The sequence below is a fragment of the Phascolarctos cinereus genome, unplaced genomic scaffold, assembly GCF_003287225.1.
Source record: "Phascolarctos cinereus isolate Bilbo 61053 unplaced genomic scaffold, phaCin_HiC Scaffold_726;HRSCAF=1367, whole genome shotgun sequence".
NCBI classification, from domain to species: Eukaryota; Metazoa; Chordata; class Mammalia; order Diprotodontia; family Phascolarctidae; genus Phascolarctos; species Phascolarctos cinereus.
The window spans coordinates 87,549,004-87,576,514 of NW_027556098.1; the positions used below are offsets into that span (position 1 = coordinate 87,549,004).

Consider the following 27,511-nt stretch of genomic DNA (forward strand, 5'->3'; position numbering starts at 1 on the left):
TTAAATGTCACCTAAAATTATAAGTGAGGAGGGGCAGCTAGGTGGCACAGTGGATAGAGCACCATTCAAATCTTCAAATCCGTTCTCAGACATGTAACATTCACTAGCTGTGTGACCCTGGGCAAGTCACTTAACCCCATTGCCTAGCAAAAAAACAAAAACAACAAAAAAAACCCACCAAAAATAAAATTATAGGTGACTAAGACATTATTGGTGGAGTCACATGTGAATTGGTCCAATTATTCTGCTAAAAAAAAAAAAGAAATTGTAATAAAAACTGACTAAAATGTCCATAGTCTTTCATCCAGAGATCCTGCTCTTAGGCATTTACCCCCAAGGAAGTGAGAGGAAAAAAAAGTCCCATATGCACCAAACTTTTCACAGCAGCACTTTTTGTGGTAGCAAAGAAATGGAAACAAAGTAGGTGCCCATTGATTGGGAATAGCTAGATAATTTATAGTACACGAATATAACAGAATTTTAATGCAGAATTTTAGATAGAATAAAATATAATTTTAATTTTAATGTAATAGAATTTTAAGAAACTATGAATAAAGATTCATGGGAAATCTTATATTAATTTATGCAAAACAAAGTAGACAGAGTCAAGAAGCAATGCACAGGATGACAACAGTGTAAGTGGAAAGAGCAATAAATGGTAAATAAATGCTGTGTAATTATAATGATCAAGCTTGACCCCAGAGAAGAATTTAGAAAACGCTCATTCCACCCTTTACTGGAAAGGTATGTTAAAAATTCCACTTCCAGATGCGATTGATGTATTTATTAGTTTTGCTGTCCCCCCATTTACGTTTCCTACCCCCTTAAGCACCTTCCCAAATGATAGATTTTTCACAAATAATTTTTTTTAAAAAATCCTTCTTGAACATCCTTCTTAACCTCGTCTTCCAGTTCCCCTGCGGCCCCCAAATCGGGTTGATTGAAGCGATGGTAACAATCTTCTCTTGTAAACAAATTAAGAATCACTCAGGGAGAGAAGATGGCAAGATCCCCGTTTCCTTTGCCGGTATCTTTCAACTGACACCCCGCCCTGTCATTGTAGGCAGTGAAAGGGGGCAGGTTTAGAGGAGGGATTAACATGAATTGAGAACAGCTAAAGAGGTAAAGAAAAAAGAACCGGGCCTTTCACGGTCCAAGTCACGAAATTATATGAATGAGTCAGTCAGTGAGCATTTATTAAGTTCTTACCATGTGACGCATAATGTTTGCAAAGAAAGGCAGAAACAGTCCTTGCCCTCAAGGAATTTACAATTCAATGGGAGAGACAACATGCAACAATTGTGTATATTTGCAAAATATATACAGGGTATGTGGGGTAATTTCAGAGGTGAGTGAGGAGGAAGGGAAAGCCAGGAAAGTCCTCTTGCAAGAAGGTGGAATTTGCACTGAGTCTTGAAAGAAGCCAAGAGTCTGAGTGTGCTCATCATTTTTAGCCACACCACAAATCTATCCCATTGCTGCTGGAATCTCTCAGGGGTAAGCAGGCGAAAAGCGCGTGGGACGCCGACGCGGACGGAATTAATCAGGTGTAAGAATGCGGAACAAGAAAAGACATTAACTATCCGCGCAGCCCTGGGCAAGCCACTTAAGTTTTCGGAGCGTCAGTTTGCTCATCCGCATGATGAAAGGGGTTGAGACCTTCTAACAATCTAAGCCCGCGCATAGCTCTGCCAGCTGCCCGAGGAAGCGTTACTAGACAAACCAGGCTCCAGCGCCTATGCCCCTACCCGGGGCACATTGCATGCTGGGAGATGTAGTCTGGAAGAGATAGAGCGTGTTGACGTTGTCAGGCCGATCAACGTAACACGTTCCTACTCCTGCACGTCCCCCTTCAATTCCTACTCCCTTCTAAGCCTCCGTCCAGTTCTCCCTCTCCCTCTACCTCTGCTCAGCCTCCGAACCCGGAGAACTTTTTACGACACACGGGATCCCAGAGTCCTCCCCGGCGCCGGCTCGCTTTTCGGCAGAGTGATGTGGACGTCAACAGCAATGGCGGAAGGAGAGGAGGCATCGCCGCCGCCAACGTCGGATAGCGACAGCTGGTGAGTGAGACCGGGGGCGCGGCTGGCGCCCACCCTTTCCCGGCTCCGCTCCGGCGCCCGCCGTAGCCCTGAGGCGCCGAGATGGCGCGGGGGGATCTGCGGAGACGCTGTCCCCGCGGACCCGAGAGCCGCGCCCCGCCCCTGTTCCTTCTGCCTCTGGTTCCTTCTTCCCGGCCGGGGTGGGCTCGGGAGGAAGTGGAGGAGACGGGGAGCGGCTTCCCCGACCACGGGGAGGGGACCCTCGATCCCGGGGATTGGGATGCCCTTCATCCCGCTGGAAGGGCCATCCGCCGACCCCTGTGGTAGGGACTTCCCCCCACCACTTTTGCAATTGGCTCTGTCTGACTCTCCCTCCCCCCCGGGAAGTGGCTCCCCTCGAACCCCTTGGAAGTGGCTTCCCCTCCGACCCCCTGGAAGTGGCTTCCCCTCCGACCCCTTGGAAGTGGCTTCCCCTCCGACCCCCTGGAAGTGGCTTCCCCTCCAACCCCCTGGAAGTGGCTCCCCTCCGGCCTCAGAGTAGCTCTCAACCCCCGTGGAAGTGGGTGTGTCATTTTCTTCTGCCTGCCCTTTCCCCCTTATAGAAGTGTCCGGGCTGTGTTGGAGGAGGATCCCAGGACGGGTGGAGCTAGAAATGGGATATCGAGTGGAAATGTTTTCAGGGTCCTGTTTTGGAGGGTTCCAAATCTCTGCTGATGGTTGGGGGGCGGGATGGGGGACGGGACGGCACGGCTGCTATTGAAACCTGAACTGTGCCCCCACCCCGGCCTCTCCTTCGGTGCTGAGTTATCTCTGTTTGAGAAAAAGGAACTTGTCCCTCTTGCACTGTTAGGAGGTGTAGTGTGTAGTGGAACACCAGTAGCTGAACCCCAAAGGTAAATACTTCAGCCTTGCCTGTCTTCGCTGGGCTTAGTCCAGTTTCTTTTCACTCTTTACCTTCCAACCCGATAGTTTTTTTTATCAGCTTGAACCACACAGAAGTGAATAAGATATGTGGATGTGTGTATGTCAGATCTATCTTATGTTTAGATGATTTATGTTTGATGGCTAGTGTCTGAGATCACTTAGTCCACTGCTGTCTTTGAATTCTGAGTAGGTTGTCTATGTTAGTGATGACTTGTCCGCATATATCCACATATCTCTACATAGCGTGCTATATGATATTGGGCATATATATAGTAAAATATATATGTATGTATATATATACATATATATATACATATATATGTATATATATACATACATATATATGTGTATATATATATATAATAACATAGTAAAAACTCGAGGGGCATTTGGAATGTTTAAAGGTGACCCAAGTGTATGGTACTAAATGACTTGGCTAGTTTAAATATCTGCTTTTTTGGGGGGGGGTGAGTCAGTGGGGTTAAGTGATTTGCCCACAGTCACAGTTAGTAAGTGTCAAGTATCTGAGGTCACATTTGAACTCAGATTTCCTAACTCCAAGGCTGGAGCTCAATCCATTGTGCCATCTAGCTGCCCCTAGTTTAAATATTTCTGAAAATCAAATATACTTTTCATGCTTACCATATCAAATATACCTAGCATAGTGTGATTCTGTAATGTTTAAAAATTGATGACTTGTGATACATTGATACGTCAGTCACTTGCGAACAGCCAACATGCTTCTACCTTCCCATTAAAAAAAATGTGTTGGAGCAGCTAGATGGTGCAGGGGATAGAGCAAATTGCCTAAAAATAAAAAAAAATTTTAAAAAAAGTGAATCTACCTAATAGTGCAATTTTTTTTTTGCTTTTTGGTGAGGCATTTGGGGTTAAGTGACTTGCCCAGGGTCACACGGCTGTTAAGTGTCAAGTGTCTGAGGCCGGATTTGAACTCAGGCCCTCCTGACTCCAAGGCCAGAGCTCTATCCACTTCACCACCTAGCTGCCCCATTTTTTTTCTTGTCTTTTTTTTTAGGCAGTTGGGGTTAAGTGACTTGCCTAGGGTCACACAGCTAGTAAGTGTCAAGTGTTCTGTCTGAGGTCAGATCCACTGTGCCACCTAGCTGCCCCTAGAGCAATTATTACATATTAGTATGGGTCATTTTCCATTTTTTAGTTTATCACTCATTATGTTTTGTTAACTCTACATAAAAGTTTGATCATTGTGAAAAAAGTCTACAATTTTGAAAAAAGGATGAATAATGTGATTGAGAACATCAACAATCATTTATTAAATGCCTTCTATGTCAGTCAACAAGTATTTATTAAGTGTCTGTCAGGCACTGTGGAAGGAGCTAGGGAGATACAAGTACGAAGAATGAAAATATTTTTCCTGGAAGTGAGCTTACATTCTCAGTGCTGGGAACTGTGCGAAGCATTAGGGATATGAATGAAAACTTAAAACTGTCCATGCTCTAAAGGAGCTTACATTTGACTAGAATAAATTAATAGACAGTTTTTACCAAAAATAGGAAGCATTCCAGAAGAGGGGCTTTAACCAAGAGAGAGATCAGGAAAGGCCCTTTAAAACAGATGGCAGTTGAACTGATCCTCTAAGAGAGCTATAGTTTTCTAGAGGTGAAGGTGAGAGAGCATTCTAGGTATGGGGAACAGTCTGTAGGAGATGGACGGTTGTGTTTGTTGTAGGGAACAAGAATTAAGCACCATATACTATGTGCTGGGTACTGTGCTGAGTGCTTTATGATAATTATCTCATTTGATCCTCATAATCCTGGGAGGTAGGTGCTGTTATTATTTCCATTTTATAATTGAGAAAACCTAGGTTAAGTGACTTGGCAGGTCATACAGTTAGTGTCTAAGGGCAGATTTGAACTTCGATGTTCCTGACTCTAGGCCCAGCACTCTCATTCTGGTAATTGGGATGTTTGAATTTAGAAATGAAGACTTAGATAGTTTTTCTTCCCTTGTTCAGTTCCTTCATTTAGTGTCAAATATCTTTTCAAATGAGTAGTTATGTGGTAACTGTGTCTGCACTGGAGAGGGGAAAGGTAAACCCATGAATAAGACTTACGTATCCAAGGGAGACTTATTAAAAGACTTTTTTTTTTTTTGGTTAGGCAGTGGGGTTAAGTGACTTGCCCAGGGTCACACAGCTAGTGAGTGTTATGTGTCTGAGGCCGCATTTGAACTCAGGTCCTCCTGAATCCAAGGTCGATGCTCTATGGACTGCGCCACTTAGCTGCCCCTTAAAAGACATTTTTTACAGCCAGTCAGGAGACAGGAGTGGGTGGTATAGTGCAGGCCTCTGACTCATATTGGGATTGTACTGTGGTGCAGCAGGTCTTCAGATGTGTTGATCTGTTCCAAAGATGATTTCCCAGGTTTTCCTTTGGTGTAGGAAAACTTCAATCTCTGTATTAGAGACGCTCCTTTTTTTGGGGGGGGGTGTCCCAGAATAGTTACTCCAAGGACAAAGTGTCTGCTCTGTTTGCTTTAATATCTGTGCTTTGGGACCTTTGAGCTTGGTAGTTGGTTGAGAATATTAATATTCCCTCATTTATTCAAGGTTGGTTAGCAAGGGAAATATAAAGATCTTGTATGAGATTGTCAGATATCATCGGGCTTTCTGGGCCCAGATGGACATTTTGTGTATGAGGTTATAACTGGGTAAAGAAGGGCGACCTTAGCTGGTTTTAGGGGTGGAAGCCAAAAGTAAGGGACATCTAACACTTAGCGAGTATATGCCAGTTCTCTGGCAGTTGCCAGGAGAATGGCCGTTTTTTTTTTTAGAGAGAATGGCCATTTCTTACTTGAGTGAGAAATCAAAACCTTATGTGTCTCTCCCTCCTCCCCCCATGAAATATTAACTCATTCCATTGGGGGTGACATGGCAAGGAGAAAATAAACTTCCAGTATACCAGATCTTAAAAGGGGGATAAAGGCCTTATTAATATAACTATGTAAAAACATATATGCATGCGGCTAGTCTATAGTAAGCAAAATTTGTTCGTTTACATTCCTCTAAGTGAGGGAAAGATAGCACTTGCTTTTAAAAGTTCTAAAAAACAACCATTGCCTTATACACATAATGCAAAGGGAATATAGAACTACAGCAGCCAGACATTATGGAAAACATTGCAGAAATAAAAGGTTTTTTTGTTCTACCACACTGGCCAGAGGTGATAAGAAACAGAGAATTGTTGATTTGATAAAATTAAGAAATAATCAGATTAGGGGAGGAAATGGTGAAGAGAGTTCAGAATGACTCCTAGGTTTTGAACCTGATTGACAGAGTAATTTTGGTGTCCTCAACAGGAAATACTGGAGTTAGGAGGAGAATGGTTTTAGGAGGAAAGATAATGATTGAGTTCTGTTTCAGGCCTGTTGTGGACCTTGGAGATGCCTATGGAGATATTAGGGTAGAGATGTCGAGCAGGTAGTTGGAAACTGTAGAGCAGGAGAGAAATAAGAATTGAATGTATAGATTTGGTAGTCATCTGCATAGAGATATTTGACTACTTTGGAGTTGTTGAGATCACGAGGAGAGAAAGTGTAGAGGGAGAAGAGAATAAGGCCCAGGAGTGAGTCTTCTACTGTGGAGCTAGGGCATGATCCTTCGCTAGAGACTGAGAAGGACTGGTCAGACAGCTATGAAGAGAGCCATGTCAGAGCAGTGTCACAAAAACCCAGGGAGAAGAGAGGAGGGAAGGCAGAAGGGAGGGAGAGTCAACATTATTAAGTTCTGCAGAGAGGTCAAGAAGAATTGAGCAAAGGCCATTGGATTTAGCATTGACAAAATCCTTATAGACCCTGAAGGGGCAGTTTCTGTTGAGTGGTGGGTCTGGAAGCCAGATTGCAAAGGACAGAGTAAGAGATGAGAAATTAAAGCCCGTGTTCAGGTTGTAAACTCTAGTAGAATGTTAGCTCCTGGAGGAGATATGCTTGTGTCTGGACTTTTAAATGTAAAGATGAAGGATGATATGTTGGGATCTTTAGGGTCAAGAGATTTTTTTAAACAAAAAATTAAATTTAACTTGCATTTACCAGCCTGACTCTTTAGGATATTATTATAGGTGAAGGGAACTGATAGGAAATATTAGCCTGGTTCTTTTAACTACAAACTCATTATTATTATTATTATTATTATTATTATTATTATTATTATTATTTTTACTTTTTTTTTTTTGCTGAGGCACTCGGAGTTAACTTGCCTAGGGTCACACAGCTAGTAAGTTTCAAGTGTCTGAAGCTGGATTTGAACTCAGGTAGGTCCTCCTGACTCCAAGGCCGGAGCTCTATCTACTACACCACCTAGCTGTCCTCCACAAACTTCTTAATTTAAACATCAAATGAACATTTCTATATAGAAAGTAGAACAGAAAAAGGATTATAGTAAGTCCCTTATGTATAGCTTCGTTCCAGCCTTCCTTTGAAATAAATAATAAATTCAGCATATAGCTTTCAAAGCATTATTATTTCTTTTTTAAGCTTCCTTCTGTCCCACGTATTTTAAAAAATACTTCAGTGATCCTCTTTTCTTTCTTTCTTTCTTTTTTTTTAAACAATCTTAGCACTACTCACCCTTTCCCTTCTTCTGCTTCCTCACCCTAATCAGAAAATAAGAAAAACAAAACCCTTGTGATGAATCCACATAGTCTAGCAAAAGATTCCCATCATGGTCCCTGAAAATGTATCTCTTGTTAGGCACTTTGAGTCTGTTACCTTTCTGTCAGGAGGTGGGTAGTATGCTTTATCAGGGTTCTCTGGAATCGTGATTGGTTTTTGCACTGATTAGTATTCTTAAATCTTTCAAAGAATTTTTTAAAGCACCTAACGTGTGCCAAGAATTGTGCTAAATGCTTGACAAATATTATTTTACTTGGGGTTTCTTTGAAACATCTCTCTTGTCTTTTCTTACAATGCAGTATAGTAGTCCGTTATATTGCTAAATGCTTTGACCCAGAAATACCTTTACTAGGCCTGTACCCCAAAAAGGTGAAAGAAAGTAGAAAGAGACCCATATATATCAGCAAAGAACTGGAAACGAAGGGGCTGCCAGTCGATTGGGCAATAGTGCTAGACAAATTATGGTATATGAATATAATGGAATACTGTTGTGCTGTACAAGATGATGAAAGGGATCATTTCAGAGAAAACTGACAAGACTTGTATGAACTGATGATTAGTGAGGTGAGCAGGATAGTCTTTTACACATTAACACTGTAAAGACAAACAATTTTGAAAGACTTAAGAGTTCTGACTAATAGTAATAACCATACTGGATTCCAGAGATGTTGAAGCATGTTACCTCCTGACAGAGAAGTAATGGACTCGGGTATAAAATAAGACACATTTTTGGGACACGATCAGCATAAGAATTCGTTTTGCTTGACTACACATATTTATTACGAGAGTTTTGTTTTTCTTTTTTTTAATGGAAGTGGGGAGATGAGGGGGGGAAAATAGATTTTTGTTAATTGAAAAAAATAAAACAAAGCTCAAAAAACCACATTCCCTAATTTGTTCAGCCATTCCCAACTGATGGGTACCTCCTTAGTTTTCATCTCTTTGTCACTATAAAAAGGGCTGCTGTAAATATTTTTGAACATATGGGAACAAAATCATTTTCCTCTTTTTGATATCTTTGGGGTATAGGCCCAGTAGTTGTCATGGAGCTTATAATCTTGGAGAAAAAGCTAAGTGTACAAATAACTGGAGCCTAAGACAGAATATAAAGTCCATGAGAGGTATAAATAGCTTTTTGGGTCCACATCTCTTCTAGTTGAAACAGATTGTATGCATAGAAGAGATAGAAGCGTTTTAAGTTGGACTACCATTTATTAATGTTTACTTGTGTAAAGTCTTACAGATACAGAATAATGAAAGTGACCTTATTCTTACACTTACATTCTACTACAAATCATTACACATATACAGATGAGCCAATACAAGGGATTTTGAGGGTTGAGGATTTGGGGTGGCTTCATGGAGGAGGTGGGACCTGAACCGAGCTTTGAAAAAAGATGAGGATTCTGAAAAGAGATAAAGAAGCACTTTATTATAAGTATCAGGGAAAGCTTGTGTCTTATATGACAGAACCAAGGTAGGAAATGGGATGTGGAGTTCAGGAAATAGCTAGTAGTCCAGTTTGACTGGAAAAATAGAGTGAATGAAAGGGAGTAATGTGAAATAAGAATGGAAAAGTAGGATGAAGCCATATTGTGAATGGCAGTGAATGTCAGGCTGGAGTTTGTATTTTATCCTAGAAGCCAGAAAGAACTAGTGAAGGGTTTTGTGCAGGAAAATGGCATAGTCAGATCCGTATCTTAGGATATCATCTTTGGCAAATCATCTTTGGCAGATTGCCCTGCCTCTTACAGAATAAGCATGTTGGAACAGAGAGAAGAAACAGCAGAACATCAAAGGCATGGAAGTGAGAAAGTGTGTTTGGGGAACAGTGAGAAGCCCAGTTTAACTGAAGCCTAGCATTCGTATGGGAGAGCAGTGAGAGAAGTTGGGTCATATTATAGAAGCCTTTGAATGTCAGAGCTAAGAGCTTAGATCCAAATGGGAAAGTAAGAGGGGAGGAGGAGGAATATAAAAATCCAGCAATGTCAACACAGAACTTTCAAAAGATTAGGGATCTTGTTCTATAAAATAATTTTAATAAAAATTATAAATTATAAAATTATAAAATAATTTTATAAAATAGTTATTTGTAAAATATTTTTTGTTATATATGTAATAATCTTCAGAAATAATGCATAAAAATATAGAAAATCCTAAATAAAATCATAAAACTCAAGCTAATGCCATAACGGAAACTATTAGCTTGAACAAAATAATAACTAACTTTGAATTTGCTCTGTATCCCATTCTGTCTTCCATTTGTGTTGTTTATAAAGCTTTGTTACTATAGTCATTTTTATATAATTGTAGTCATTGTCTCTCTTCTAATTCTGCTTTCTTCACTCAGCATCATTTTATGTCATGCTTCTTTATATTTTTTGTCATTTTTTGCCATACGTTAATAAGAAGTTATCAGTCTTCAACAGATATTATCAATGGAACAGTATCGTCAATAGAAAGGACACTAAAGAAGATATATTACCATCTTCCTTGCAGTACTTGAAGTGTCTTGAGGACCTTTTTCTTGATTTATAGTTGAAATCTCCTTTGTGGTTGTGTCCTTCATTGGCATGTGAGTTCCTAGACAGCAAGACTCTGTATTTGTATCCCCAGGACACAGAACTTTGCACATCTTAAGTGCTTCATAAATGCTTTTTGCGCTGCTAGTCATATTCTATTATATGTAACTGTACAGTTTTTTTCCCTATGCCTACCCTAGTTGTTGGACATAACAGATCATTTGAGTTTTTGGTGTTTTTAAAATTTTCATAGTGGATGAGAATGTTGGATTTTGAATCAGAAGACCTAGATCCAAATTCCACCTCTTACTTATTAAACTTAATAAGCTTATTAAACTCTGTGATCATACACAAATCCCTCTCAGGATGTGCCTGACAAGGTGGTTGAGCTATATAAATATGAGTTACCATTGCTTTGGGAAAGGCAGCATGGTACAGTTGTAGAAGGCTGATTAGAGCCAGATGACCTGAGTTTAGGTTCTACCTTTGACACATACTGAGTCCCTATGTAAGTCACTTCACTTCTCAGTGCTCTGGGCATATTTCTGTGGCTATAAGTTGCAGAAAAGGTGTCAACCAATTTGCATTGGTGGAAAGATTTCTCAGTTCCAGCATATCAGAGCATGTCAGAGGTAGGTCTCAGTCCATATCATTTTTTTCCCTCTCTTTTAAATAATATCCTTAGCATATACTTGGGCAGGGTAATTGCTGAGCTGAAGGTTATGATAAATTTTAGAATTCTTATTTGCAACTTTGGTTGCCAGTATCCAGGTTTTAAGTTGAGTACTTCAAAGTTGTTTCGATTTGAGTTTGTTTATCAGTTTTTGTTTCCTCCTTTGAGAATTGTCTGTTCAACCCCTTTGAACTGAATCACTGAGAACTGTGACTGCTACTCTGTCTGGGCTGTGGAGATCAGGATACTCTGAGGATCTCATGGAATTATGGATAACCCTGTTTCCAAAGATACCTACAACCAGTTTGCTCCATCCTGTCCTATGTACTTCTCCGTCCCGGGACCTTGTTTCATCAGTCATGTTCTTGATCTCTGTCAACTTTCATTTCTCCCTCTTTTTTTTTCTCTCTCTTCTACAAACAAACTCATTAAAGCATTATGGTGGAATAGAAAGAAACCTGGATTTAAAATCAAGAGACCTGCTGGATTTAAATCCTTCCCATTGTCTACTTAGTACTTGGGCAGGTCATTTAATCTTTCTGGGCTTCAGTTTCCTTATCTATAAAATGAGGAGACTAGACCAGAAAACATGTAAAATTCCTTTCACCTAAAAACCCTGTAATTCTAGGTCTCCCCTTTTCCTGAAGTAAACATGCCTTGATTCAGTCTTCCACCCTTTTACTGCCCAAATTCTTGAAAAATTAGTCTGCATTTAACACCTTATCATCTATTTTCTTTTATCACCTTGGGTATAGGCCTAGTAGTAGTCCAAATTGTTTTCTAATGGTTGGATCAATTCACAGCTTCACCAACAATGTATAAGTGTGCATAAAGGAAGTACATATGCTCAGCTTTTCCCTGGGAGCAAGCTTTGTCATTGTAATTGTACAGAAATTAGTTTAATTTCATTTTTTTTTGTTCTTTTCATTTACTAGTGCTTAAATTGAAAAATTGAAAAACACAACAGTTAGACCAATTCATAACTATGCCAGCTATATGTCAGTCTTTATATAGCCCTTTCAACATTGACAATTCCCATATTTTGTCATATTTTTAAAATATCTTGAGTGTGAAGTGAAATTTCAGAGTTATTTGATTTGCATTTTTCTTATTAGTAATTTGGAAATTTTCATACAGTTATTAATTAATAACCCTGATATACCAATCTGATCATGGCATACTCTGCCTTAGAACTTTTAATTGCTCCCTATTGCCTACTGAATAAAGTATGAAATCTTTATCCTGACATTCAAGAACCTCTACGATTTGTCTCCAGCTCACTTTCTGCTTTATCTTCAGCTAGTAGTCTTGAACTAGTTTGTGTTCCAGCCAGACTATGCTTTCTATTCTTCTTGGCCTGCTTTTTCTCATCTCTCATTCTTTGCTTAAGTGGTGTGCCTTGCCTGAAGTTCCTTTCCCTGCCCTCCCTTCTCCTTGAAATCTTTTCCTTCAAGTTCCAGTTCAGTGCCACCACCTCTACTTTTGATCCTCTCCCTTCCCAGCTGAAAGTTATTTTTCCTTTCTAATATTTCTCAACACTTTTTTGTACCTCTCCTTTGTTTTCATGTCATTCTGCTTCTGTTATAATTATTGTGTATGTCTTATTTGAATTACTAGTACTTGGGGCAGCTAGCTGGCGCAGTGGATAGAGCACCGGTCCTGGATTCAGGAGGACCTGAGTTCAAATACGGCCTCAGACGCATAACAGTTACTAGATGTGTGACCCTGGGCAAGTCACTTAACCCCATTGCCTAAAATAACAACAACAACAAAAAAATGAATTACTAGTACTTCTTAATTTGTTTTCCTACTCGGTAAAGCTTTCTGAAAACTATAATAAATCACTAAGCATTTAAGGGTCTACTATGTGTCACATATTATGCTAGGCATTGAGGATATAAAAAAACAAAACAAAATCTTGTACTCAAGGAGCTTACATTCTATGTGGGGAGAGGGAAGGAGATAATATGTATATATGTAAGTCTATATAGAATGAATATACAACATTTTAGGGAGGGAGGAGCGGGGAAGGTGAAGGTTATAAATCTACTTTCCTGAGCCATCTGCTAGAATTTTCAGAGGTTCTTAATAGAGGCCTTTATTTTTAAAAATATTTTTATAACTGCATTTCAATATAATTGATTTCCTTGGTAACTATCAGTTCTATATAAGAAATGTCTAATTGAGTACTTTAATGCAGAGATCAATGCTAATTCAAAACCAGTTTGGCTTAACTGGATTCTCCAGAATTACTTAGAACCACAGAATTCAAAAAGATTTTAGATATTATCTAGTTTAGCCCCTCAGGGATAGCATGAATCCCAGTATAATCAACTAACTTAGAAAGGAAACTTGACTGTAGTAAAGATAAAAATGGAAATAGTTCAAATGGAAAAGGGCATCCTCATTCATATGAATGAAAAAGCATTTATTAAATGTTTAATATGTACGAAGCACTGTGTTAAGTGTTGGAGAAACAAATACAAAAGAAAGACAGTCCTTGTCTTTAATGCCCTGCCTTACATTCTAGTTGTTAGAGGCTGCATAGAGAGTGTGCTGGTGCTCAGGAAGGAGTGTTTTGGTTTGGAAGGTTTCAGGGATAGTGAGTGGAATTGTAAAAGAGTAGATTGATACACTTTCAGAATCATTGACAGAGTTAAAATGATTATGGTTCTAGAACAAAATGTAGTGGGGAGGGAGGAGGAGGTTCTAAGGTGAGAAGGTCTTCTAGGACATAGGTTCTGGTCAGAGGGGTAAGGCAGCTGGTAAGAAGATGACTAGAGGGGAGTCAGGCCCTGGAGTCAGAAGGACCTGAGTTCAAATGCAACCTCAGACACATAACACTTACTAGCTGTGTGACCCTGGGCAAGTCACTTAACCCCATTGCCTAGCCCCCCCCCTAAAAAAAAGAAGATGAAGATGGCTAGGGAACTGTTTGTGAAGCTATGAATTGGTTTAGCCATTATGGAAAGCAATTTGGAGCTATGTTGAAAAAGTTAATAAAATGTGTGTGCCGTTCCTATGCCTATAGCCTAAAGAGACTAAAGAAAGAGGAAAAGAATCCGTGTGTACAAAAATATCTGATAGCTTTTTTGTGGTAGCAAAAAACTGGAAGTTAAGGGGATGCCCATCATTTGGAGAATGGAACGAATATGAATAAAATAGAATATTATTGTGCAGTAGGAAATGATGAAAGGGACTGTTTCAGAGAAGTCTGAGAAGACTTGAACTGATACAGAGTGAAATGAGGAGAACACTTTATTCAACGACAACAGCATTTTAAAGACAAACCACTTTGAAAGACTTAAGGACTCTGACAAGTGTGATGACCAGCCAGGATCCTGAAAATGGATGATAAAAAATACTTTCCATCTCCTGACACATGCACCTCCCTTCAGTGGTGAAGCTATGAATTGTTTATGGTTGCTCACGGACCAGAGCGCAGGCCAGGACAGTAGTAAACATACCTCTCTAGATCATACCACCTTGGAAGAACCACAAACTTATAGGTCCCCAGAATTATCTCTTAAAACAGCTATACAAAAAATCTGAAGCTTTAGACAATGCCCTTTCTACTCCGGAAGTGGAGCCCCACTTTAGCACAGGGTTAAAAGTCAAGAAATAGGCTGGGAAAAGGAGTAAACAGCAAAAAAAAGATCCTGACAGTAGAAAGTTACTATGGTGAGAGGGAAGATCAAAACACAAACTCAGAAGACAACAAAGTCAAAACTGCTACCTCTAGAGCCTCAAAGAAAAATATGAATTGGTTTCAGGCCGTGGATGAGCTCAAAAAGGACTTTAAAAATCAAGTAAGAGAAGTAGAGGAAAAAAAATCTATCTACCTACCTATCTATATCTTTCTCTTCCTTTCCCTTCCCTTACCTCTGTCCACATAGGGTATCACACCCTTATCTATGAAAGAATGTAAATTTTGATCACTGAAACTTCACAAGATATCTTGAGGTTTACAGGCTATATTTTTTTCTTAAAAACATACCACACCTTAAACCCAAATCACTCTGGCTCTAATTGACTGGCCAACAATAGGTCCCAGGCCAACCCCCACTTGGTCATAGTTTGGGTTTTCATTGGCTCAGAGTGAATATAAATAGCAGTTGCAAACCTTAAAGTGCTATATAAATGATAGATATTATTATTATTAATTATTAGGGTTAGGATTAAGGCACAGAAGTCAGAGTTGAGCATGCTAAGTTCAAATAGTAAGTAAAACAGTTTAGTCATATTGTATGATTTGTGAAGGGGGGGTAATAATAATAGGAGTAGCAACAGTAAAAATAGTGAGCACTTATATAATACTTTAGGGTTTGCACAGGGCTTTACAAATATCTTATCTGATTATCCTCATTTTACAGTTGAGGAAATTTGAGGCAGAAAGACGTTATGTGACTTTCCCAGGCTTACACAGTTAGTAAGTGTTTGAGGCTATATTTGAACTCGGGTCTTCCTGACTCCAGATCCTAATGGGGAATAATTCTGGAAAGGTAACCTGAAGTCACAATGTGACAAACTTTAAAATGTCATTCAAAGGGCTTTGATGTATTTTAATAATAATGAATAATTGCTTACATTTACATAGAACATCAAAGTTTGCAAAGCACTTTACAGATTCCTTGAAAGAACCCTGTAAGATAGTTGTTATTATTATTCTCACCTTAAAAATTAGAAAACAGACTAAGTGACATGCCCAGGATTACACACCTAGTAAATCTGGACTAGAATGTGAACCTAAATCTTTTTAACTCCAAGTCTAGAGATAATCCACCTAGCTGTCTATATCTCAGAGGCGAATGAAATCCATTAATATTTATGACCAGAAGATGGGCAGAGTCATTCTCGTGGCATAGGAAAATTATTTTGGCAGCTGTGTGCAGAATGGACCGGAGAAGAGAAGGAATGGAAACCATGAGTCCAGTGAGGAGGCTGTTGCAGTCCAGGTGAGAGCTGATAAGGAGACTGAACATGTCTGAAAAGAGAATGGGAGGGATTTAAAAGATGTTTAGCTCATGCAACCAAGTCAGCTGGGTCCCAACTAGGCAAAAATTTCTTTTATCTCATTTCAAACAGGTCTTCAATGCAGAAAGGCAGTCCTTTTATGCCTCCACTGAGAGTTCCACCATCTCCTTAGTCACTTAGGTTTGAAACCTGAGAGCCCCTCCATGACACTTCACTCTCACTCCATATGTCCAGTAAATTGCCAAATCTTATTTCTTTCTCCACATCATCTGTCATGTTCCCTTCTTCTACCCACACAGCCATCATCCTAGTTCAAGCTTTCATCACTTCTCACCTGGACTTAATAGGTTTTTGTTTTTTGGTTTTAGGCAGTTGGGGTTAAGTGACTTTCCCAGGGTCACACAGCTAGTAAGTGTCAAGTATTTGGTCTGAGGCTGGATTTGAACTCAGGTCCTCCTGACTTTAGGGCTGGCACTGTATCCACTGTGCCACATAGCTGCCCTCTGGACTTAATAGGTTTTTAATGGCCTCAAGTTTCTTTCTGTTCTAATCTGTTCTCCCGCCAGCTTCTAAAGTGATTATCCTAAAGCATAGTTCTGCCCTTGTCATACCCTCCTGGACTCCAGTGGCTCTTTGTTACTTCTAGGATTAAAACTAGGAAGAAGCATGTGGGAACCTTTGTTCAGTTCTCCCTCTTGGACAGTCTTCGCTCCGTGAATAAAGTTTCCGACATATTTTTTCCTTCCTCTTTCACATCTTACTTCACTTCATCATCCCCCAAATTTTTCTGTGTATTATTCCTGCTGAAGATAATTTTAAGATTTCAAGGAATAAAGTGTTAGCTAAAAAGGGTACTTAATATATGACTCCTAGAGCATTTTCATTTTATTGGAAAACTTTAAAATTGAACAATTCAGCCAATTTTATTAAGAGCCTCCTGTGAGGGGCAGTAGGTACTTGGGATACAAAGAGGAAAAAAGTCCACCCTTAAGGGTATCTAGTATCTAGACACAAATTAGCATAATAAAAAATAGGTTAAAGGAATTTATAACTAGAAGGGGTCTTAGAGATCCTCTAGTCAATTTAGTCTCATTTTACAGTTGAGGAAACTGAGCCTCAGAAGGTTGAATTATCTAATGCCCATGCCATTATGTTGTAGTGGCACTAACATTCAAACCCAGATCTGAATTCCCATGTCACAGTGTGGTAGAGGTGAAGGAGAGCCTCATACAAAGTGTCAGAGAAAAAGTTGAGGTGGGAAAAAGAATTTTTTTTCTGGGAGGCTTTGTAGAAGTATTTATCTCTTAGGCTTGTTGTGAGGATCAAATGAGATAATATTTGTAAAATGCTTTGCAGCCCTTAAAGCACTACATACTTGTTGTTGTAGCAGAGTTAATTCTAAGCCATGGCAGTTCCAGCCTTAAGTCTCTGCTCGTACTCCTAATCACCTGGGAGTACCTTCCAAGAATGGACAACTAGCTGCTTAGCTCCTTTGCCTCTATCACTTTGTACATCGTATCATACTTATTTGTGGGCATTGGAGATGTTGATCCTCCACCCTGGAATTAGAGCCAAGGCCTCCCCAAATGAGGCATCTGTGACTGAGACAGTGTCTGAGAGCACAAGTACTCCCCTAACTAGAGCAGCCCAGTCACCAAATCACCCTAGAGCAGCTCAGTAAGACAGGCCAGGACCATAGATTTATCTTGTTTATCCACATCTCACGTCACACACTGGGAGGGAGCTATTAGCAGGTTTACAAGAGGCATGGAAATGTGTACAATGGAGCTTTGAAGCATAGATGATTCCAGAAGAGGGGAAAGCATGCTAGACAAAAGAAGCAGAGCAGAGAACTAGAGGGTTTCTTTTTTTTTTTTTTTAACTTCTGCATTAGTAATGTAACATGGACAGGTGTTTTAAAGCTGGGGGGGATGGAGAGTTTGTGTTTCTGGAAAAGGAAAAGTTGGAGGCAAAAAATGAAATATAAATTTGTTGTTAGTGCTAACAAAGTTTCTTCATTATTTTAGAACAAATCTGCAATCTAGACTTTATATCATGTTTATGGTATTAAATTTTAAAATATGCCTTATTTAGACAGTAATTACAGATTTGCTATTTGAATTTAGGTATGCTAGTAGCATTTAGAAATGCATATGTTATTTAAAAGTTTTCTCAGACTAATTTTCAGGTTTGCACATCAGAAGTAAGCTCATTCTATTTAGTAACTGGATAAATTGATGACTTCTAGTGAGTTGCTAAGGTTGGTTGGATCTTTGAGTTTTCCATAAACTCCAGATGAGTAAGGATTTCATTATATCTTACATAGATTATGAAAGTATTCTTTTGTAGTTGGCCACAGTAATCTGTTCAGAAAAATGTCAAATTGGGGCAGCTAGGTGGCAAAGTGGATAGAACACCAGCCCTGGAGTCAGGAGGACCTGAGTTCAAATCCAGCCTCAGGGGGCAGCAAGGTGGCGCAGTGAATGGAGCACCAGCCCTGAAGTCAGGAGGACCTGAGTTCAAATCCGGCCTCAGACCAAACACTTGACATTTACTAGCTGTGTGACCCTGGGCAAATCACTTAACCCCAGTTGCCTAAAAAAAAAGAAAAAAAAACAAATCCAGCCTCAGACACTTGACACTTATTAGCTGTGTGACCCTGGGCAAGTCACTTAAACCCCATTGCCTAGCCAAAAGAGAAAAATATCAAATGGCCTTGGGACTGTTGTGACCCCTTCCAAGTTTGCAGTAATGGTGGAGGAGTGGTTGAAAGTTCTTCTGGAAGACTAAGATAAACTGTTTTTAACCATCTGTAAACATTAACTTAATTGTTAGTTCTCTGTGTGTGTGAGCCTTGTTCACCAACTGATGTGATGTGTTACTGGAGGAACTGAAGTATATCAATATTGACAGTCTCTCTGTTAATGAAACCCAGGGATGGGGTGCAGTTAAAGTAGAAGGAGCTGGAGAGTGAGTGGTGGGGGCCTGTTTCTAGACTCTGTTATTTCTGTTCTCTTTATGACCAGGGGCCAGTCCCATTGTCTTTCTGGATTTCAAGTTCTCTAAAATGAAGGCATTGGATTATGTCTTCTCTAAGTTCAGTGAGCAAGTATTTATTAAACATTTATTATATGCCAGGAGCTTTGATAAGCCCTCACAGTACACAGATAGGCAGAAACACAGACCCTGACCTCAAGGATCGTATTCTAATGGGAGAGACAGCATGCAGATAACAGTGTACATGCAAGATATAAACAGGGCAAATGGAAGATAGTCTCAGAGGGAAATTGCTAGCAGTATGTATATAGAAGTGGGGGGAAGGGGATAAGCATTTATTTTTCATCTGAGTGCTAAGTGCTTTTTGCAGATATTAATTTATTTGGCCCTCAAAACAAACCTATGAGGTGTAGGTACTATTATTATCCACATTTTATATTTGAGGAAACTGAGACAAATATTAAATTTGTCACACACCTAGTAATCTTGAAGGAAGGTGGAGATGAGAAGGGAGGACATGCCAGGCATGACCATTAGGTAGTGAAAAGGCATTGAATTGAGTGATGGAGTGTCTAGAGCAAGGAACAGCAAATAAACCAGATTAGATAGATTATAAAACGCGTGGAGTGAGTTAAGTGTAAAAAGACTGGAAAGGTAGGGAAGATACTAGGTTGTGAGGAGCTTTACATGCCAAACTTCTTTATATTTGCTCTTAGAGGTAATAGGGAGCCAGTGGAATTTATTAAGAAGGAAGTAACAGGGGCAGCTAGGTGGCAAAGTGGGTAAAGCACCTCCTGAAGTCAGGATGACCTGAGTGTTCAAATTCAGCCTCAGACCAAACAGTTGACACTTCTAGCTGTGTGACTCTGGACAAGTCATTTAACCCCAATTGCCTTTAAAAAAAAAAAAAGGAGGAGGAGAGAGTAACATAGATCGGCACTTCAGGAAAACTGCTTTGGCAGCTGAGTGGAAGATGTTGAAATGAGGAGAGACTTGAGGTAAGGAGACCAACCAGAAGGCTTTATTTTTTAAAATAATTTAGGCATTCGATGTTGTGGTACCAGAGTGTCATCTCTATGAGTGGAGAAAAGGAGATGAATGTATAAAGAGAGATATCATTTCTAGTAACACTTAATGACAGATTACATATATGGGGTGAGTCAGTGAGGAGTTAAGGATGACACTGAGGTGAGCCTGAGTGACTGGGAGGATGGTGGTCCTTCAAGAAAGGGGAGGAAAAGAAGGGTTTATGGGGGAGAGATAATGAGTTCTGTTTTGGACATGTTGAGTTCGAGATATTTATGGGAATTTGAGATGTCCAAGTGGCAACTGTTGATGTGGGTCTAGAGCTCTGGAGAGGATTAAGGCTGGATATGTTGACCTGTAAATCATTTTCAGAGAGTTGATAATTGAACTGTAGTTGATGAGATCACCAAGAAAGACCATATAGAGATAATATAGAAGCAAGATGCTAGATAGAACCTTGGGAGACACTCACAGTTAATGGCTGTGGTGTGATCAAGATGCAGCAGAAGAGACTGAGAGGAAGAAGTGAAGTAGGTGGGAGGAGAACCAAGAGATATCAATCTTAGGAAAACCCTAAGAGAAGAGAGTCAGTGTCAGATGCTGAAGAGAAGTCAAGGAGGGTGAAGACTAAGAAACGGACATTGTCTTGATAGAGGTGGTCACTGAAGATGTGGGAGCGAATGTGAAGAGGGTATATATACATAAAGAGAAGAGAACGCCAGACAGAATCTTTGGGATCTGTTTTAGGGGCTCCAGAGGAGAAGAGTGAAGCAGAGAAGTGGTTGAAAGAGGTTGAAAGAACCAGGAAAATGTGTTATCAGAAAATAAGGGAAGAGACTGTATCTGGAAGTATTAAACATCAGTAGTGTTAAATGCTGGAGAGAGGTCAAGGAAGATGAAAAAAAAATATGATTAAGAAATAAGGAGGTAATTGTTAACCTTTGAGAAAAGCCAATTTCATTAGAATCATGGAGAGGAAAACCAGATTGCAAAGTGTTACTTAGTCCTAAAGGAAGAGGTTACAAGGGGTTGAAGAAATCTAATTAGTATATTGTGAGGAATTTGAGACACTGAGATTTTAAAGAAGTGTATCAGGGAATGGCAGGAAAAAGGACAGTAACTGGATGGAGTAGAAGGGTTGAAGAGAAAGTGCTTTTTAGAATTGGAGAGGTTGAGAGTTTGTTTATAGGAAGATGAGAATGAACCAGTGAAGAGGGGGTGCTTAGAGATACTTGAGGCAAGTGGGATGATTTCCTTGAACGAGGTCCTGACTGAGGAAATAGAATGTAGGGCACAGCAGATTGGTTTTTAGCTGAGACAAGAAATAAGGAGAAGACAATTGGGAATGAAGCTGAAATGTTTTCCTCCCTACTTCATGGTATTTTATTTTTTCCAATTACATGTAAAGATAGTTTTCAACATTCATGTTTATAAGATTTTGAGTTCCAATTTTTTTTCTCCCTCTCCTCTCCCCAAGACAGCATGCAATCTGATATAGGCTATATATGTACAATCATATTAAACATTTCCATATTAGTCATGTTGTGAAAGAAGAATCAGAACAAAAGGGAAAAACCAAGAGAAAGAAACAAAAAAGCGAGAGAAAATAGTATGGTTTGATGTGTATTCAGACTGTATAGTTCTTTCTCTGGTTATGGATAGCATTTTCCATTGGGAGTCTTTTAGAATTGTCTTAGATCATTGTATTGCTAAGAGCTAAGTCTGTTGAAGTTGGTCATCGCACGGTGTTGCTGTTTTTGTGTACAGTGTTCTCCTGCTTCTGCTCACTTCACTCAGCATCAGCTCGTGTAAGTCTGAAAGGTTTTGTTTAAGGAAGGAAGTTGAGAAGTTCTTGTCAGACAACCTCAGTCTTCTTTGTGAAGTAAGAGTCAATATTATCTGTTGTGGGAATAGGGTTGGGGACTTGAGGAAAGAGGATAAGATTTTGTAGTAATTACTTTGCAAAATAAAATGGGGAGTCAATAAGAGTAGAGAAAGATTGCCAGGTAGCACCGAGGGCATACCAAAAGTTTTGTTATAATAAATTTACACTACTTGAAATGGATTAAATTTTGTGACTTTATCCAATGATGCTCAGCAGCCTGGGAGGCTCCAGGAGTGAAGAAATTGGGTAGTAGAGGTTACCTAGAATTGAGGATTAGTGATAAGGGTGGAAGGGGCACAGTTTGTAGCATGGAAGCTGTTAAAGTGATATGAAGTATATATACTGTTTTCCAGGTCCACTGATGGTAGTTCCAATCCTAATTTGTTTTTCTTTAGATGTGTACCCTTGATCGTACTTTTAATGAGTACAGCTCTTTAGCAGCTATAAGCACAAAACTTGACATCCTGCAAGCTTTTAGTTGATGCATTTCTTTCTCCTCCCTTTTCCTCTCCTATTTTTGGCTGTAGGTATGACAAGTAATAAATATATATATGTATATATATATACATATATATATATACATATATATATATATATATATATATATATATATATATATATATATATATACATATATATATGTGTATATATATATACATATATATATATGTATATATATATATATATATATGCTCTGTAACATGTCTTGGGTATCTAGCTTCTTGTTCATTTAAAATTGTGTAACAGTTGTTGACTTATTCTGTATTGAATATTGTACCAAGTTGATTTATTAGAATTTTGTGAATTATAGCTTAATTATTTAGTGATCGCTCTCCAAAGAGGTTAACATATTGGGAAATCATTTAATATCTTCAGAACAGTCTGTAACAAGATAGGGCAAGCTAGCATTATTTTGTTGATGAGAATAAGGCATTGATAAGAATAAGAAAATTATATTCTCAACACCGCAAAGGACATTAGCAGTGATACTGGTTTCTTGATCTCAAGTGAGATACTCCATTCTTTAATTTTCTTGAAATTTGAAATTTACCAAATGAGTTACTCAGGGATGGGCTTGTTTTTATTGATGCAGAATCTAAACTGTTGAAGATATATACTGTATATCTATATATACAGTATATATACTATGTAGTAAAACTTCAGCTATTCAGAACCCATAGATCAGTATTTTAGATAGCTGATTTTTCTGGGTGCAGCAAAACTTCTCTCTAGTAATTTACCAAGAAAAGTACCTTTGCAGCCTATGGGTATTATTGTAGCCTGAATAGGTAAAAGATTCTGTGAAATAAAGTTTTTCCTTAATTGGAAGGGACATTTTTTTTCCCTAGGGAAAAAGATCTTGGAGAAGCTTTGGAAACTGGAGGTTGTGATCTTGAAACTTTGAGGAATATAATTCAAGGGAGGCCACTGCCTGCTGATTTGAGGGCAAAAGTTTGGAAGGTAAGTTGGAATGAAAATATAATTTAAAAACAAGCGTCTAAAGGATGTTTCATTTTCATTACTGTGGACTTTATATTCATTAAATGTTTGAATATTCTTTATTATGGACGTTGTAGTTGTTCTCAAAGTACCATTTCTGTGAAATTTGTGAAGGAAAGAAATGTGTATATTGAAATAGCTTTCCCAATAATGATTAATACAGGTGGTAATAAAAATCAGACTCTCAGGTGCTAAGTTTTGGGGTTGATAACAAGCAAGTAATCTTAAAAGATGCCCAAGTAATAGAGTCCACTTCACAAGGCACAATAATTCCTAGGGCATGAATGAAGGTATATGTTATTTGGTAAAATATAAATCTACCAATTCTTGGGTTTTAAAATATGGATCTATTTCTCTGATATTCAGACCTTTCAGTTTGAAAATATAGTGTATTTTCTAAGTATGACAAATAATATCTAAAATTGTTGGATTTGATTTTTTTTTCTCTTCCAGATTGCTTTAAATGTTGCAGGGAAAGGTGACAGTTTGGCATCTTGGGATGGTAATTTGGATCTGCTGGAACAGACTACAATTCACAAGGATTGCCAAGAACTCATTGGTCAGTGTGAGAATTTTTTTCAAGCTGTCCATATAAAATCTTGAAATTATTAAAAATATTGCTAGAGACCTGACCCTTAGGAGGTCTCTGGTTACAATTTGATAGTTGTTCAAAGTTGCAAATAACCCTTTTTTGAATAGAGATTGTAGGTGAAAAAAATTGCAACAAGTTACAGAATCTTTAATGATTTTGGGGAGAGAAAAAACATACTATTTGCCTTTTACACTGCATGCTCAGTTCTTCGTGTTTCTGTACCCACAAATTTTACTGTCTCCTGTTTTTGTTACAATTTAAGCTGTGTTTTGATCACCTATACAAGAAGTCTCCAATTTACAAGTAAGTTGTATACTAAAACACTTAGATTACTATTATTGTATGTGTTCCTATAGCAACAATGTTATAACTGATGATTAGTTTGCCTCTTCTAAAAGCCTATTTTGACTTCAGTGTGGCTGGTAATGACGTCAGTTTTGCTTTGCCCCTGAGATGACCTACCTGCCATCACTTCGTTTTGGGCATCTTCTTTTTGTTCTTCCTCCCTTAATACTTCAGTTACATCACACATGAAATAGGCTGTTGTTGGCTCACATGGAAGTCTGATTCCACAGATAACGTGGTGTATTTGGGGAAGGGCGTCATGTAGCTAGCAGGGAATATGGTGGCCCTGAATGTACAAATCTTTGCCTCAGCCCTGATGGCATATTTCTGGTGCGAGACCAGATTTGTGATCCTTGAACAAATCATTTAACCTCTGTAGGCCTCAATTTCACTTATTGTAAAATGAGGGGGTTTTTATATGATCTCAAACATCCCTTCCCTTTGTAGATTCTCGGGGCCCATGTTTCTGAGAAAGAGCTAAGCTAAGACATTATTGTCTTTCACAGTTTAATGGGTGAAGTGATATTGTAGAGTTTTTTAAATTTACATTTTTATCATTAGTTATTTGGAGAACTTTTTCCTTTAGTTTGTTAGGTTACATGTCTTCTTTTCAACACTTTTTATTTGTGTCCTTTGGCCAGTTGTCATTGTTTCTTAGTATTATTAAGTTATATCACTTCTATGTATATCTTAGGTGTCAGATTTTTATCAGATGAATGGTACAACATTTTTCCCCCAGTCAACAAATCTTTTCTTCTCCTGTTTTTTTTTTAATGGAAAAAAATCTTTCAAATTTTGTATAATAAAAATTATGTTTCATCTTTTTAAAAAAAATATGCTCTATTCCGTTTTTGGTTTAAGAATACTCTCCCTAGAGCAAGGAATAGTTTACGCATCAGATCTGTGGAGAACAGAAGAATTCATGACCAAACAGGAGGTAGAGAACATTATGAAAAGCAAAATGGATAATTTTGATTACATTAAATTGAAAGGTTTTTGCACAAACAAAGCCAATGCAACTAAAATTAGAAGGAAGGTGGAAAATTGGGAAAGAATTTTTACAACCAGTCTCTGATAAGGGCCTCATTTCTAAAATATATAGAGAATTAAGACAAATTTATAAGAATACAAGCCATTTCCCAATTGATAAATGGTCAAAGGATATGAACAGACAGTTCTCAGATGAAGAAATTAAAGCCATTTATAGTAATATGAAAAAATGCTCTAAATCATTATTGATTAGAGAAATACAAATCAAAACAATCTTGAGGTACCACATCACATCTATCAGATTGGCCAACATGACAAAACAGGAAAATGGTAAATGTTGAAGAAGATGTGGGAACATTGGAACACTAATGCATTGTTGGTAGAGTCGTGAAATGATCCAACTATTTTGGAGAACAATTTGGAACTATGCCCAAAGGGCTACAAAAAAGTGCATACCCTTTAATCCAGCAATAGCACTTCTAGGGCTATATCCCAAAGAGATCATGCAAATGGGAAAAGGACCCACATGTACAAAAATATTCATAGCAGCTCTTTTTGTGGTGGCAAAGAATTGGAAATTGAGAGGATGCGCATCAATTGGGGAACGGCTGAGAAATTGTGGTATATGAATGTAATGGAATACTATCGTGCTATAAGAACGAAATAATGAACAGGCTGACTTCAGAAAAACCTGGAAAGACTTGTATGGTCTGATACTGGGTGAAGTGAGCAGAACCAAGAGAACATTGTACACAATAATAGCCACATTGTGTGATGACTAATATTGATAAACTTAACCCTTCCCAGCAATACAAGGATCCAAGACATCTCCAGAGGCCTCGTGATGGAAAATGCTGTCCACATCCAAAGAAAGAACTGTGGAAGTTGAATTGCTATCTTTTTTTTTTCTCTTCTGTTGAGTTTTGTTTCCTCTGATGGTTCCTCCTATTGGTTTTAATTTTTACTTACAACATGACTAACGTGAAAATATGTTTAATAGGAATGTGAATGTATAACTTATATCAGATTGTGCGCCGTGTTAGGGAGCCGTGGTGGGGAGGAAAGGGGAGAAAAATTTTAAACTCAAAAGCATATGGAAGTGATTGTTGATAGATCAAAATAAATTAATTAAATAAATTTTAAAAAAAGAAAGTATAATGCCAAAAAAAAACCCTCTCCCTAAAAAATAAAAAAGAATACCCCCCAGCTCTAGTCATAAAGAGGACCTCCATCTATCCATCTCTAACTTTTTTTCATGATATTGTCTATTATAATTATGGTGCTTATCCATTTGGAACTTACAGTGTTATGTGGCATAAAATGCTGGTCAAAACCTATTTTCTACCTAAGTTCTTTTCATTTTTCCCAGCAGTTCTTATCGAATTAGGGGTCCTCCTATTATTTTATGTTCTTTATTTTGTCAAGCGGTGGGCTACTTTGTTGATTTACCTAGAAGTTTTGTTTATCCAGTCTGTGTCACTTGCTTGCTTATCTGTTATTTAACTATTACGGAGTAGTTTTGGTACCTTTGACTTTATAATGCTAACTTACTAATTGTTTTGACATTTATTTTCTAGACCAGCTTTCAGTGCCAGAAGAAAAGACTGATGTATTACTCTTGAATGTTGAATCTGTATTACATTTTATTGCAAGTCACGGAATGTCAAATACAGCACATCCCTTGGCTGGATTCATTTGCTTAAGCCCCTGGTGAATCTTCATCTTACACGCAGCGATTTATACAACTGCTTTTATGCTATCATGAATAAGTACATTCCCAGGTAAAAAAATGTGTGCATTTTTCTTAACTAAACAAAAAAATTATTATCCATCACTTAAAGAAAAACAGTTTTCCAACTCTGAATTATTTCACAGATTTTTGGAATGTTAGCTAAAAGTTTAAAATTCTAGTACTGCTTTGCCATAAACTTACATGTTTCCCTTAGAATGTTGTAAGATAAAAGTGTAAGCATTTAGGCTTTTAAAAGAATTCTTTTGGTCAGCAGCTATATCCGATTTCATGTGAAGTTACAGACTGTTTATTTTTTAATGATGAAAACTTTGTTTGCCGGAACTGGCATTGTTTAATCAAAATGGACAGGTTTTTCAAATGTAAATGCCATATTTATTTCACAGATAAAAACCTGAAATTCTCATGGCAGAAATGAAAATAATACTTAATTGCATATGCTGCAAATGCCTAAATGTAAGCACAGGTGTTTGAAGGTATTAAAGGTATTTTTTCCCCCCAACTAAGGACCTTTTTTTTTTGTGTGAGGCAATTGGGGTTAAGTGACTTGCCCAGAGTCACACAGTGTTATGTGTCTGAGGCCACATTTGAACTCAGGTCCTCCTGAATTCTGGGGGCAGTGCTCTATCCACTGCACCACTTAG

The 27,511-nt window shown here is 38.4% G+C and overlaps 1 protein-coding gene across 1 annotated transcript in view; it reads left to right on the plus strand.

The window, feature by feature from the left end:
• Positions 1–1,897: 1,897 nt before the first annotated feature.
• TBC1D23 (TBC1 domain family member 23) overlaps positions 1,898–27,511 on the plus strand; it is a 61,547-nt gene continuing 35,933 nt past the window's right edge. Inside the window, 5 exon segments of the mRNA XM_020999907.2 lie at positions 1,898–2,063; positions 23,040–23,151; positions 23,644–23,749; positions 26,695–26,748; positions 26,751–26,898. Of these exon segments, the coding sequence (XP_020855566.1) occupies positions 1,993–2,063; positions 23,040–23,151; positions 23,644–23,749; positions 26,695–26,748; positions 26,751–26,898 (491 nt within the window). The 5' untranslated portion in view covers positions 1,898–1,992.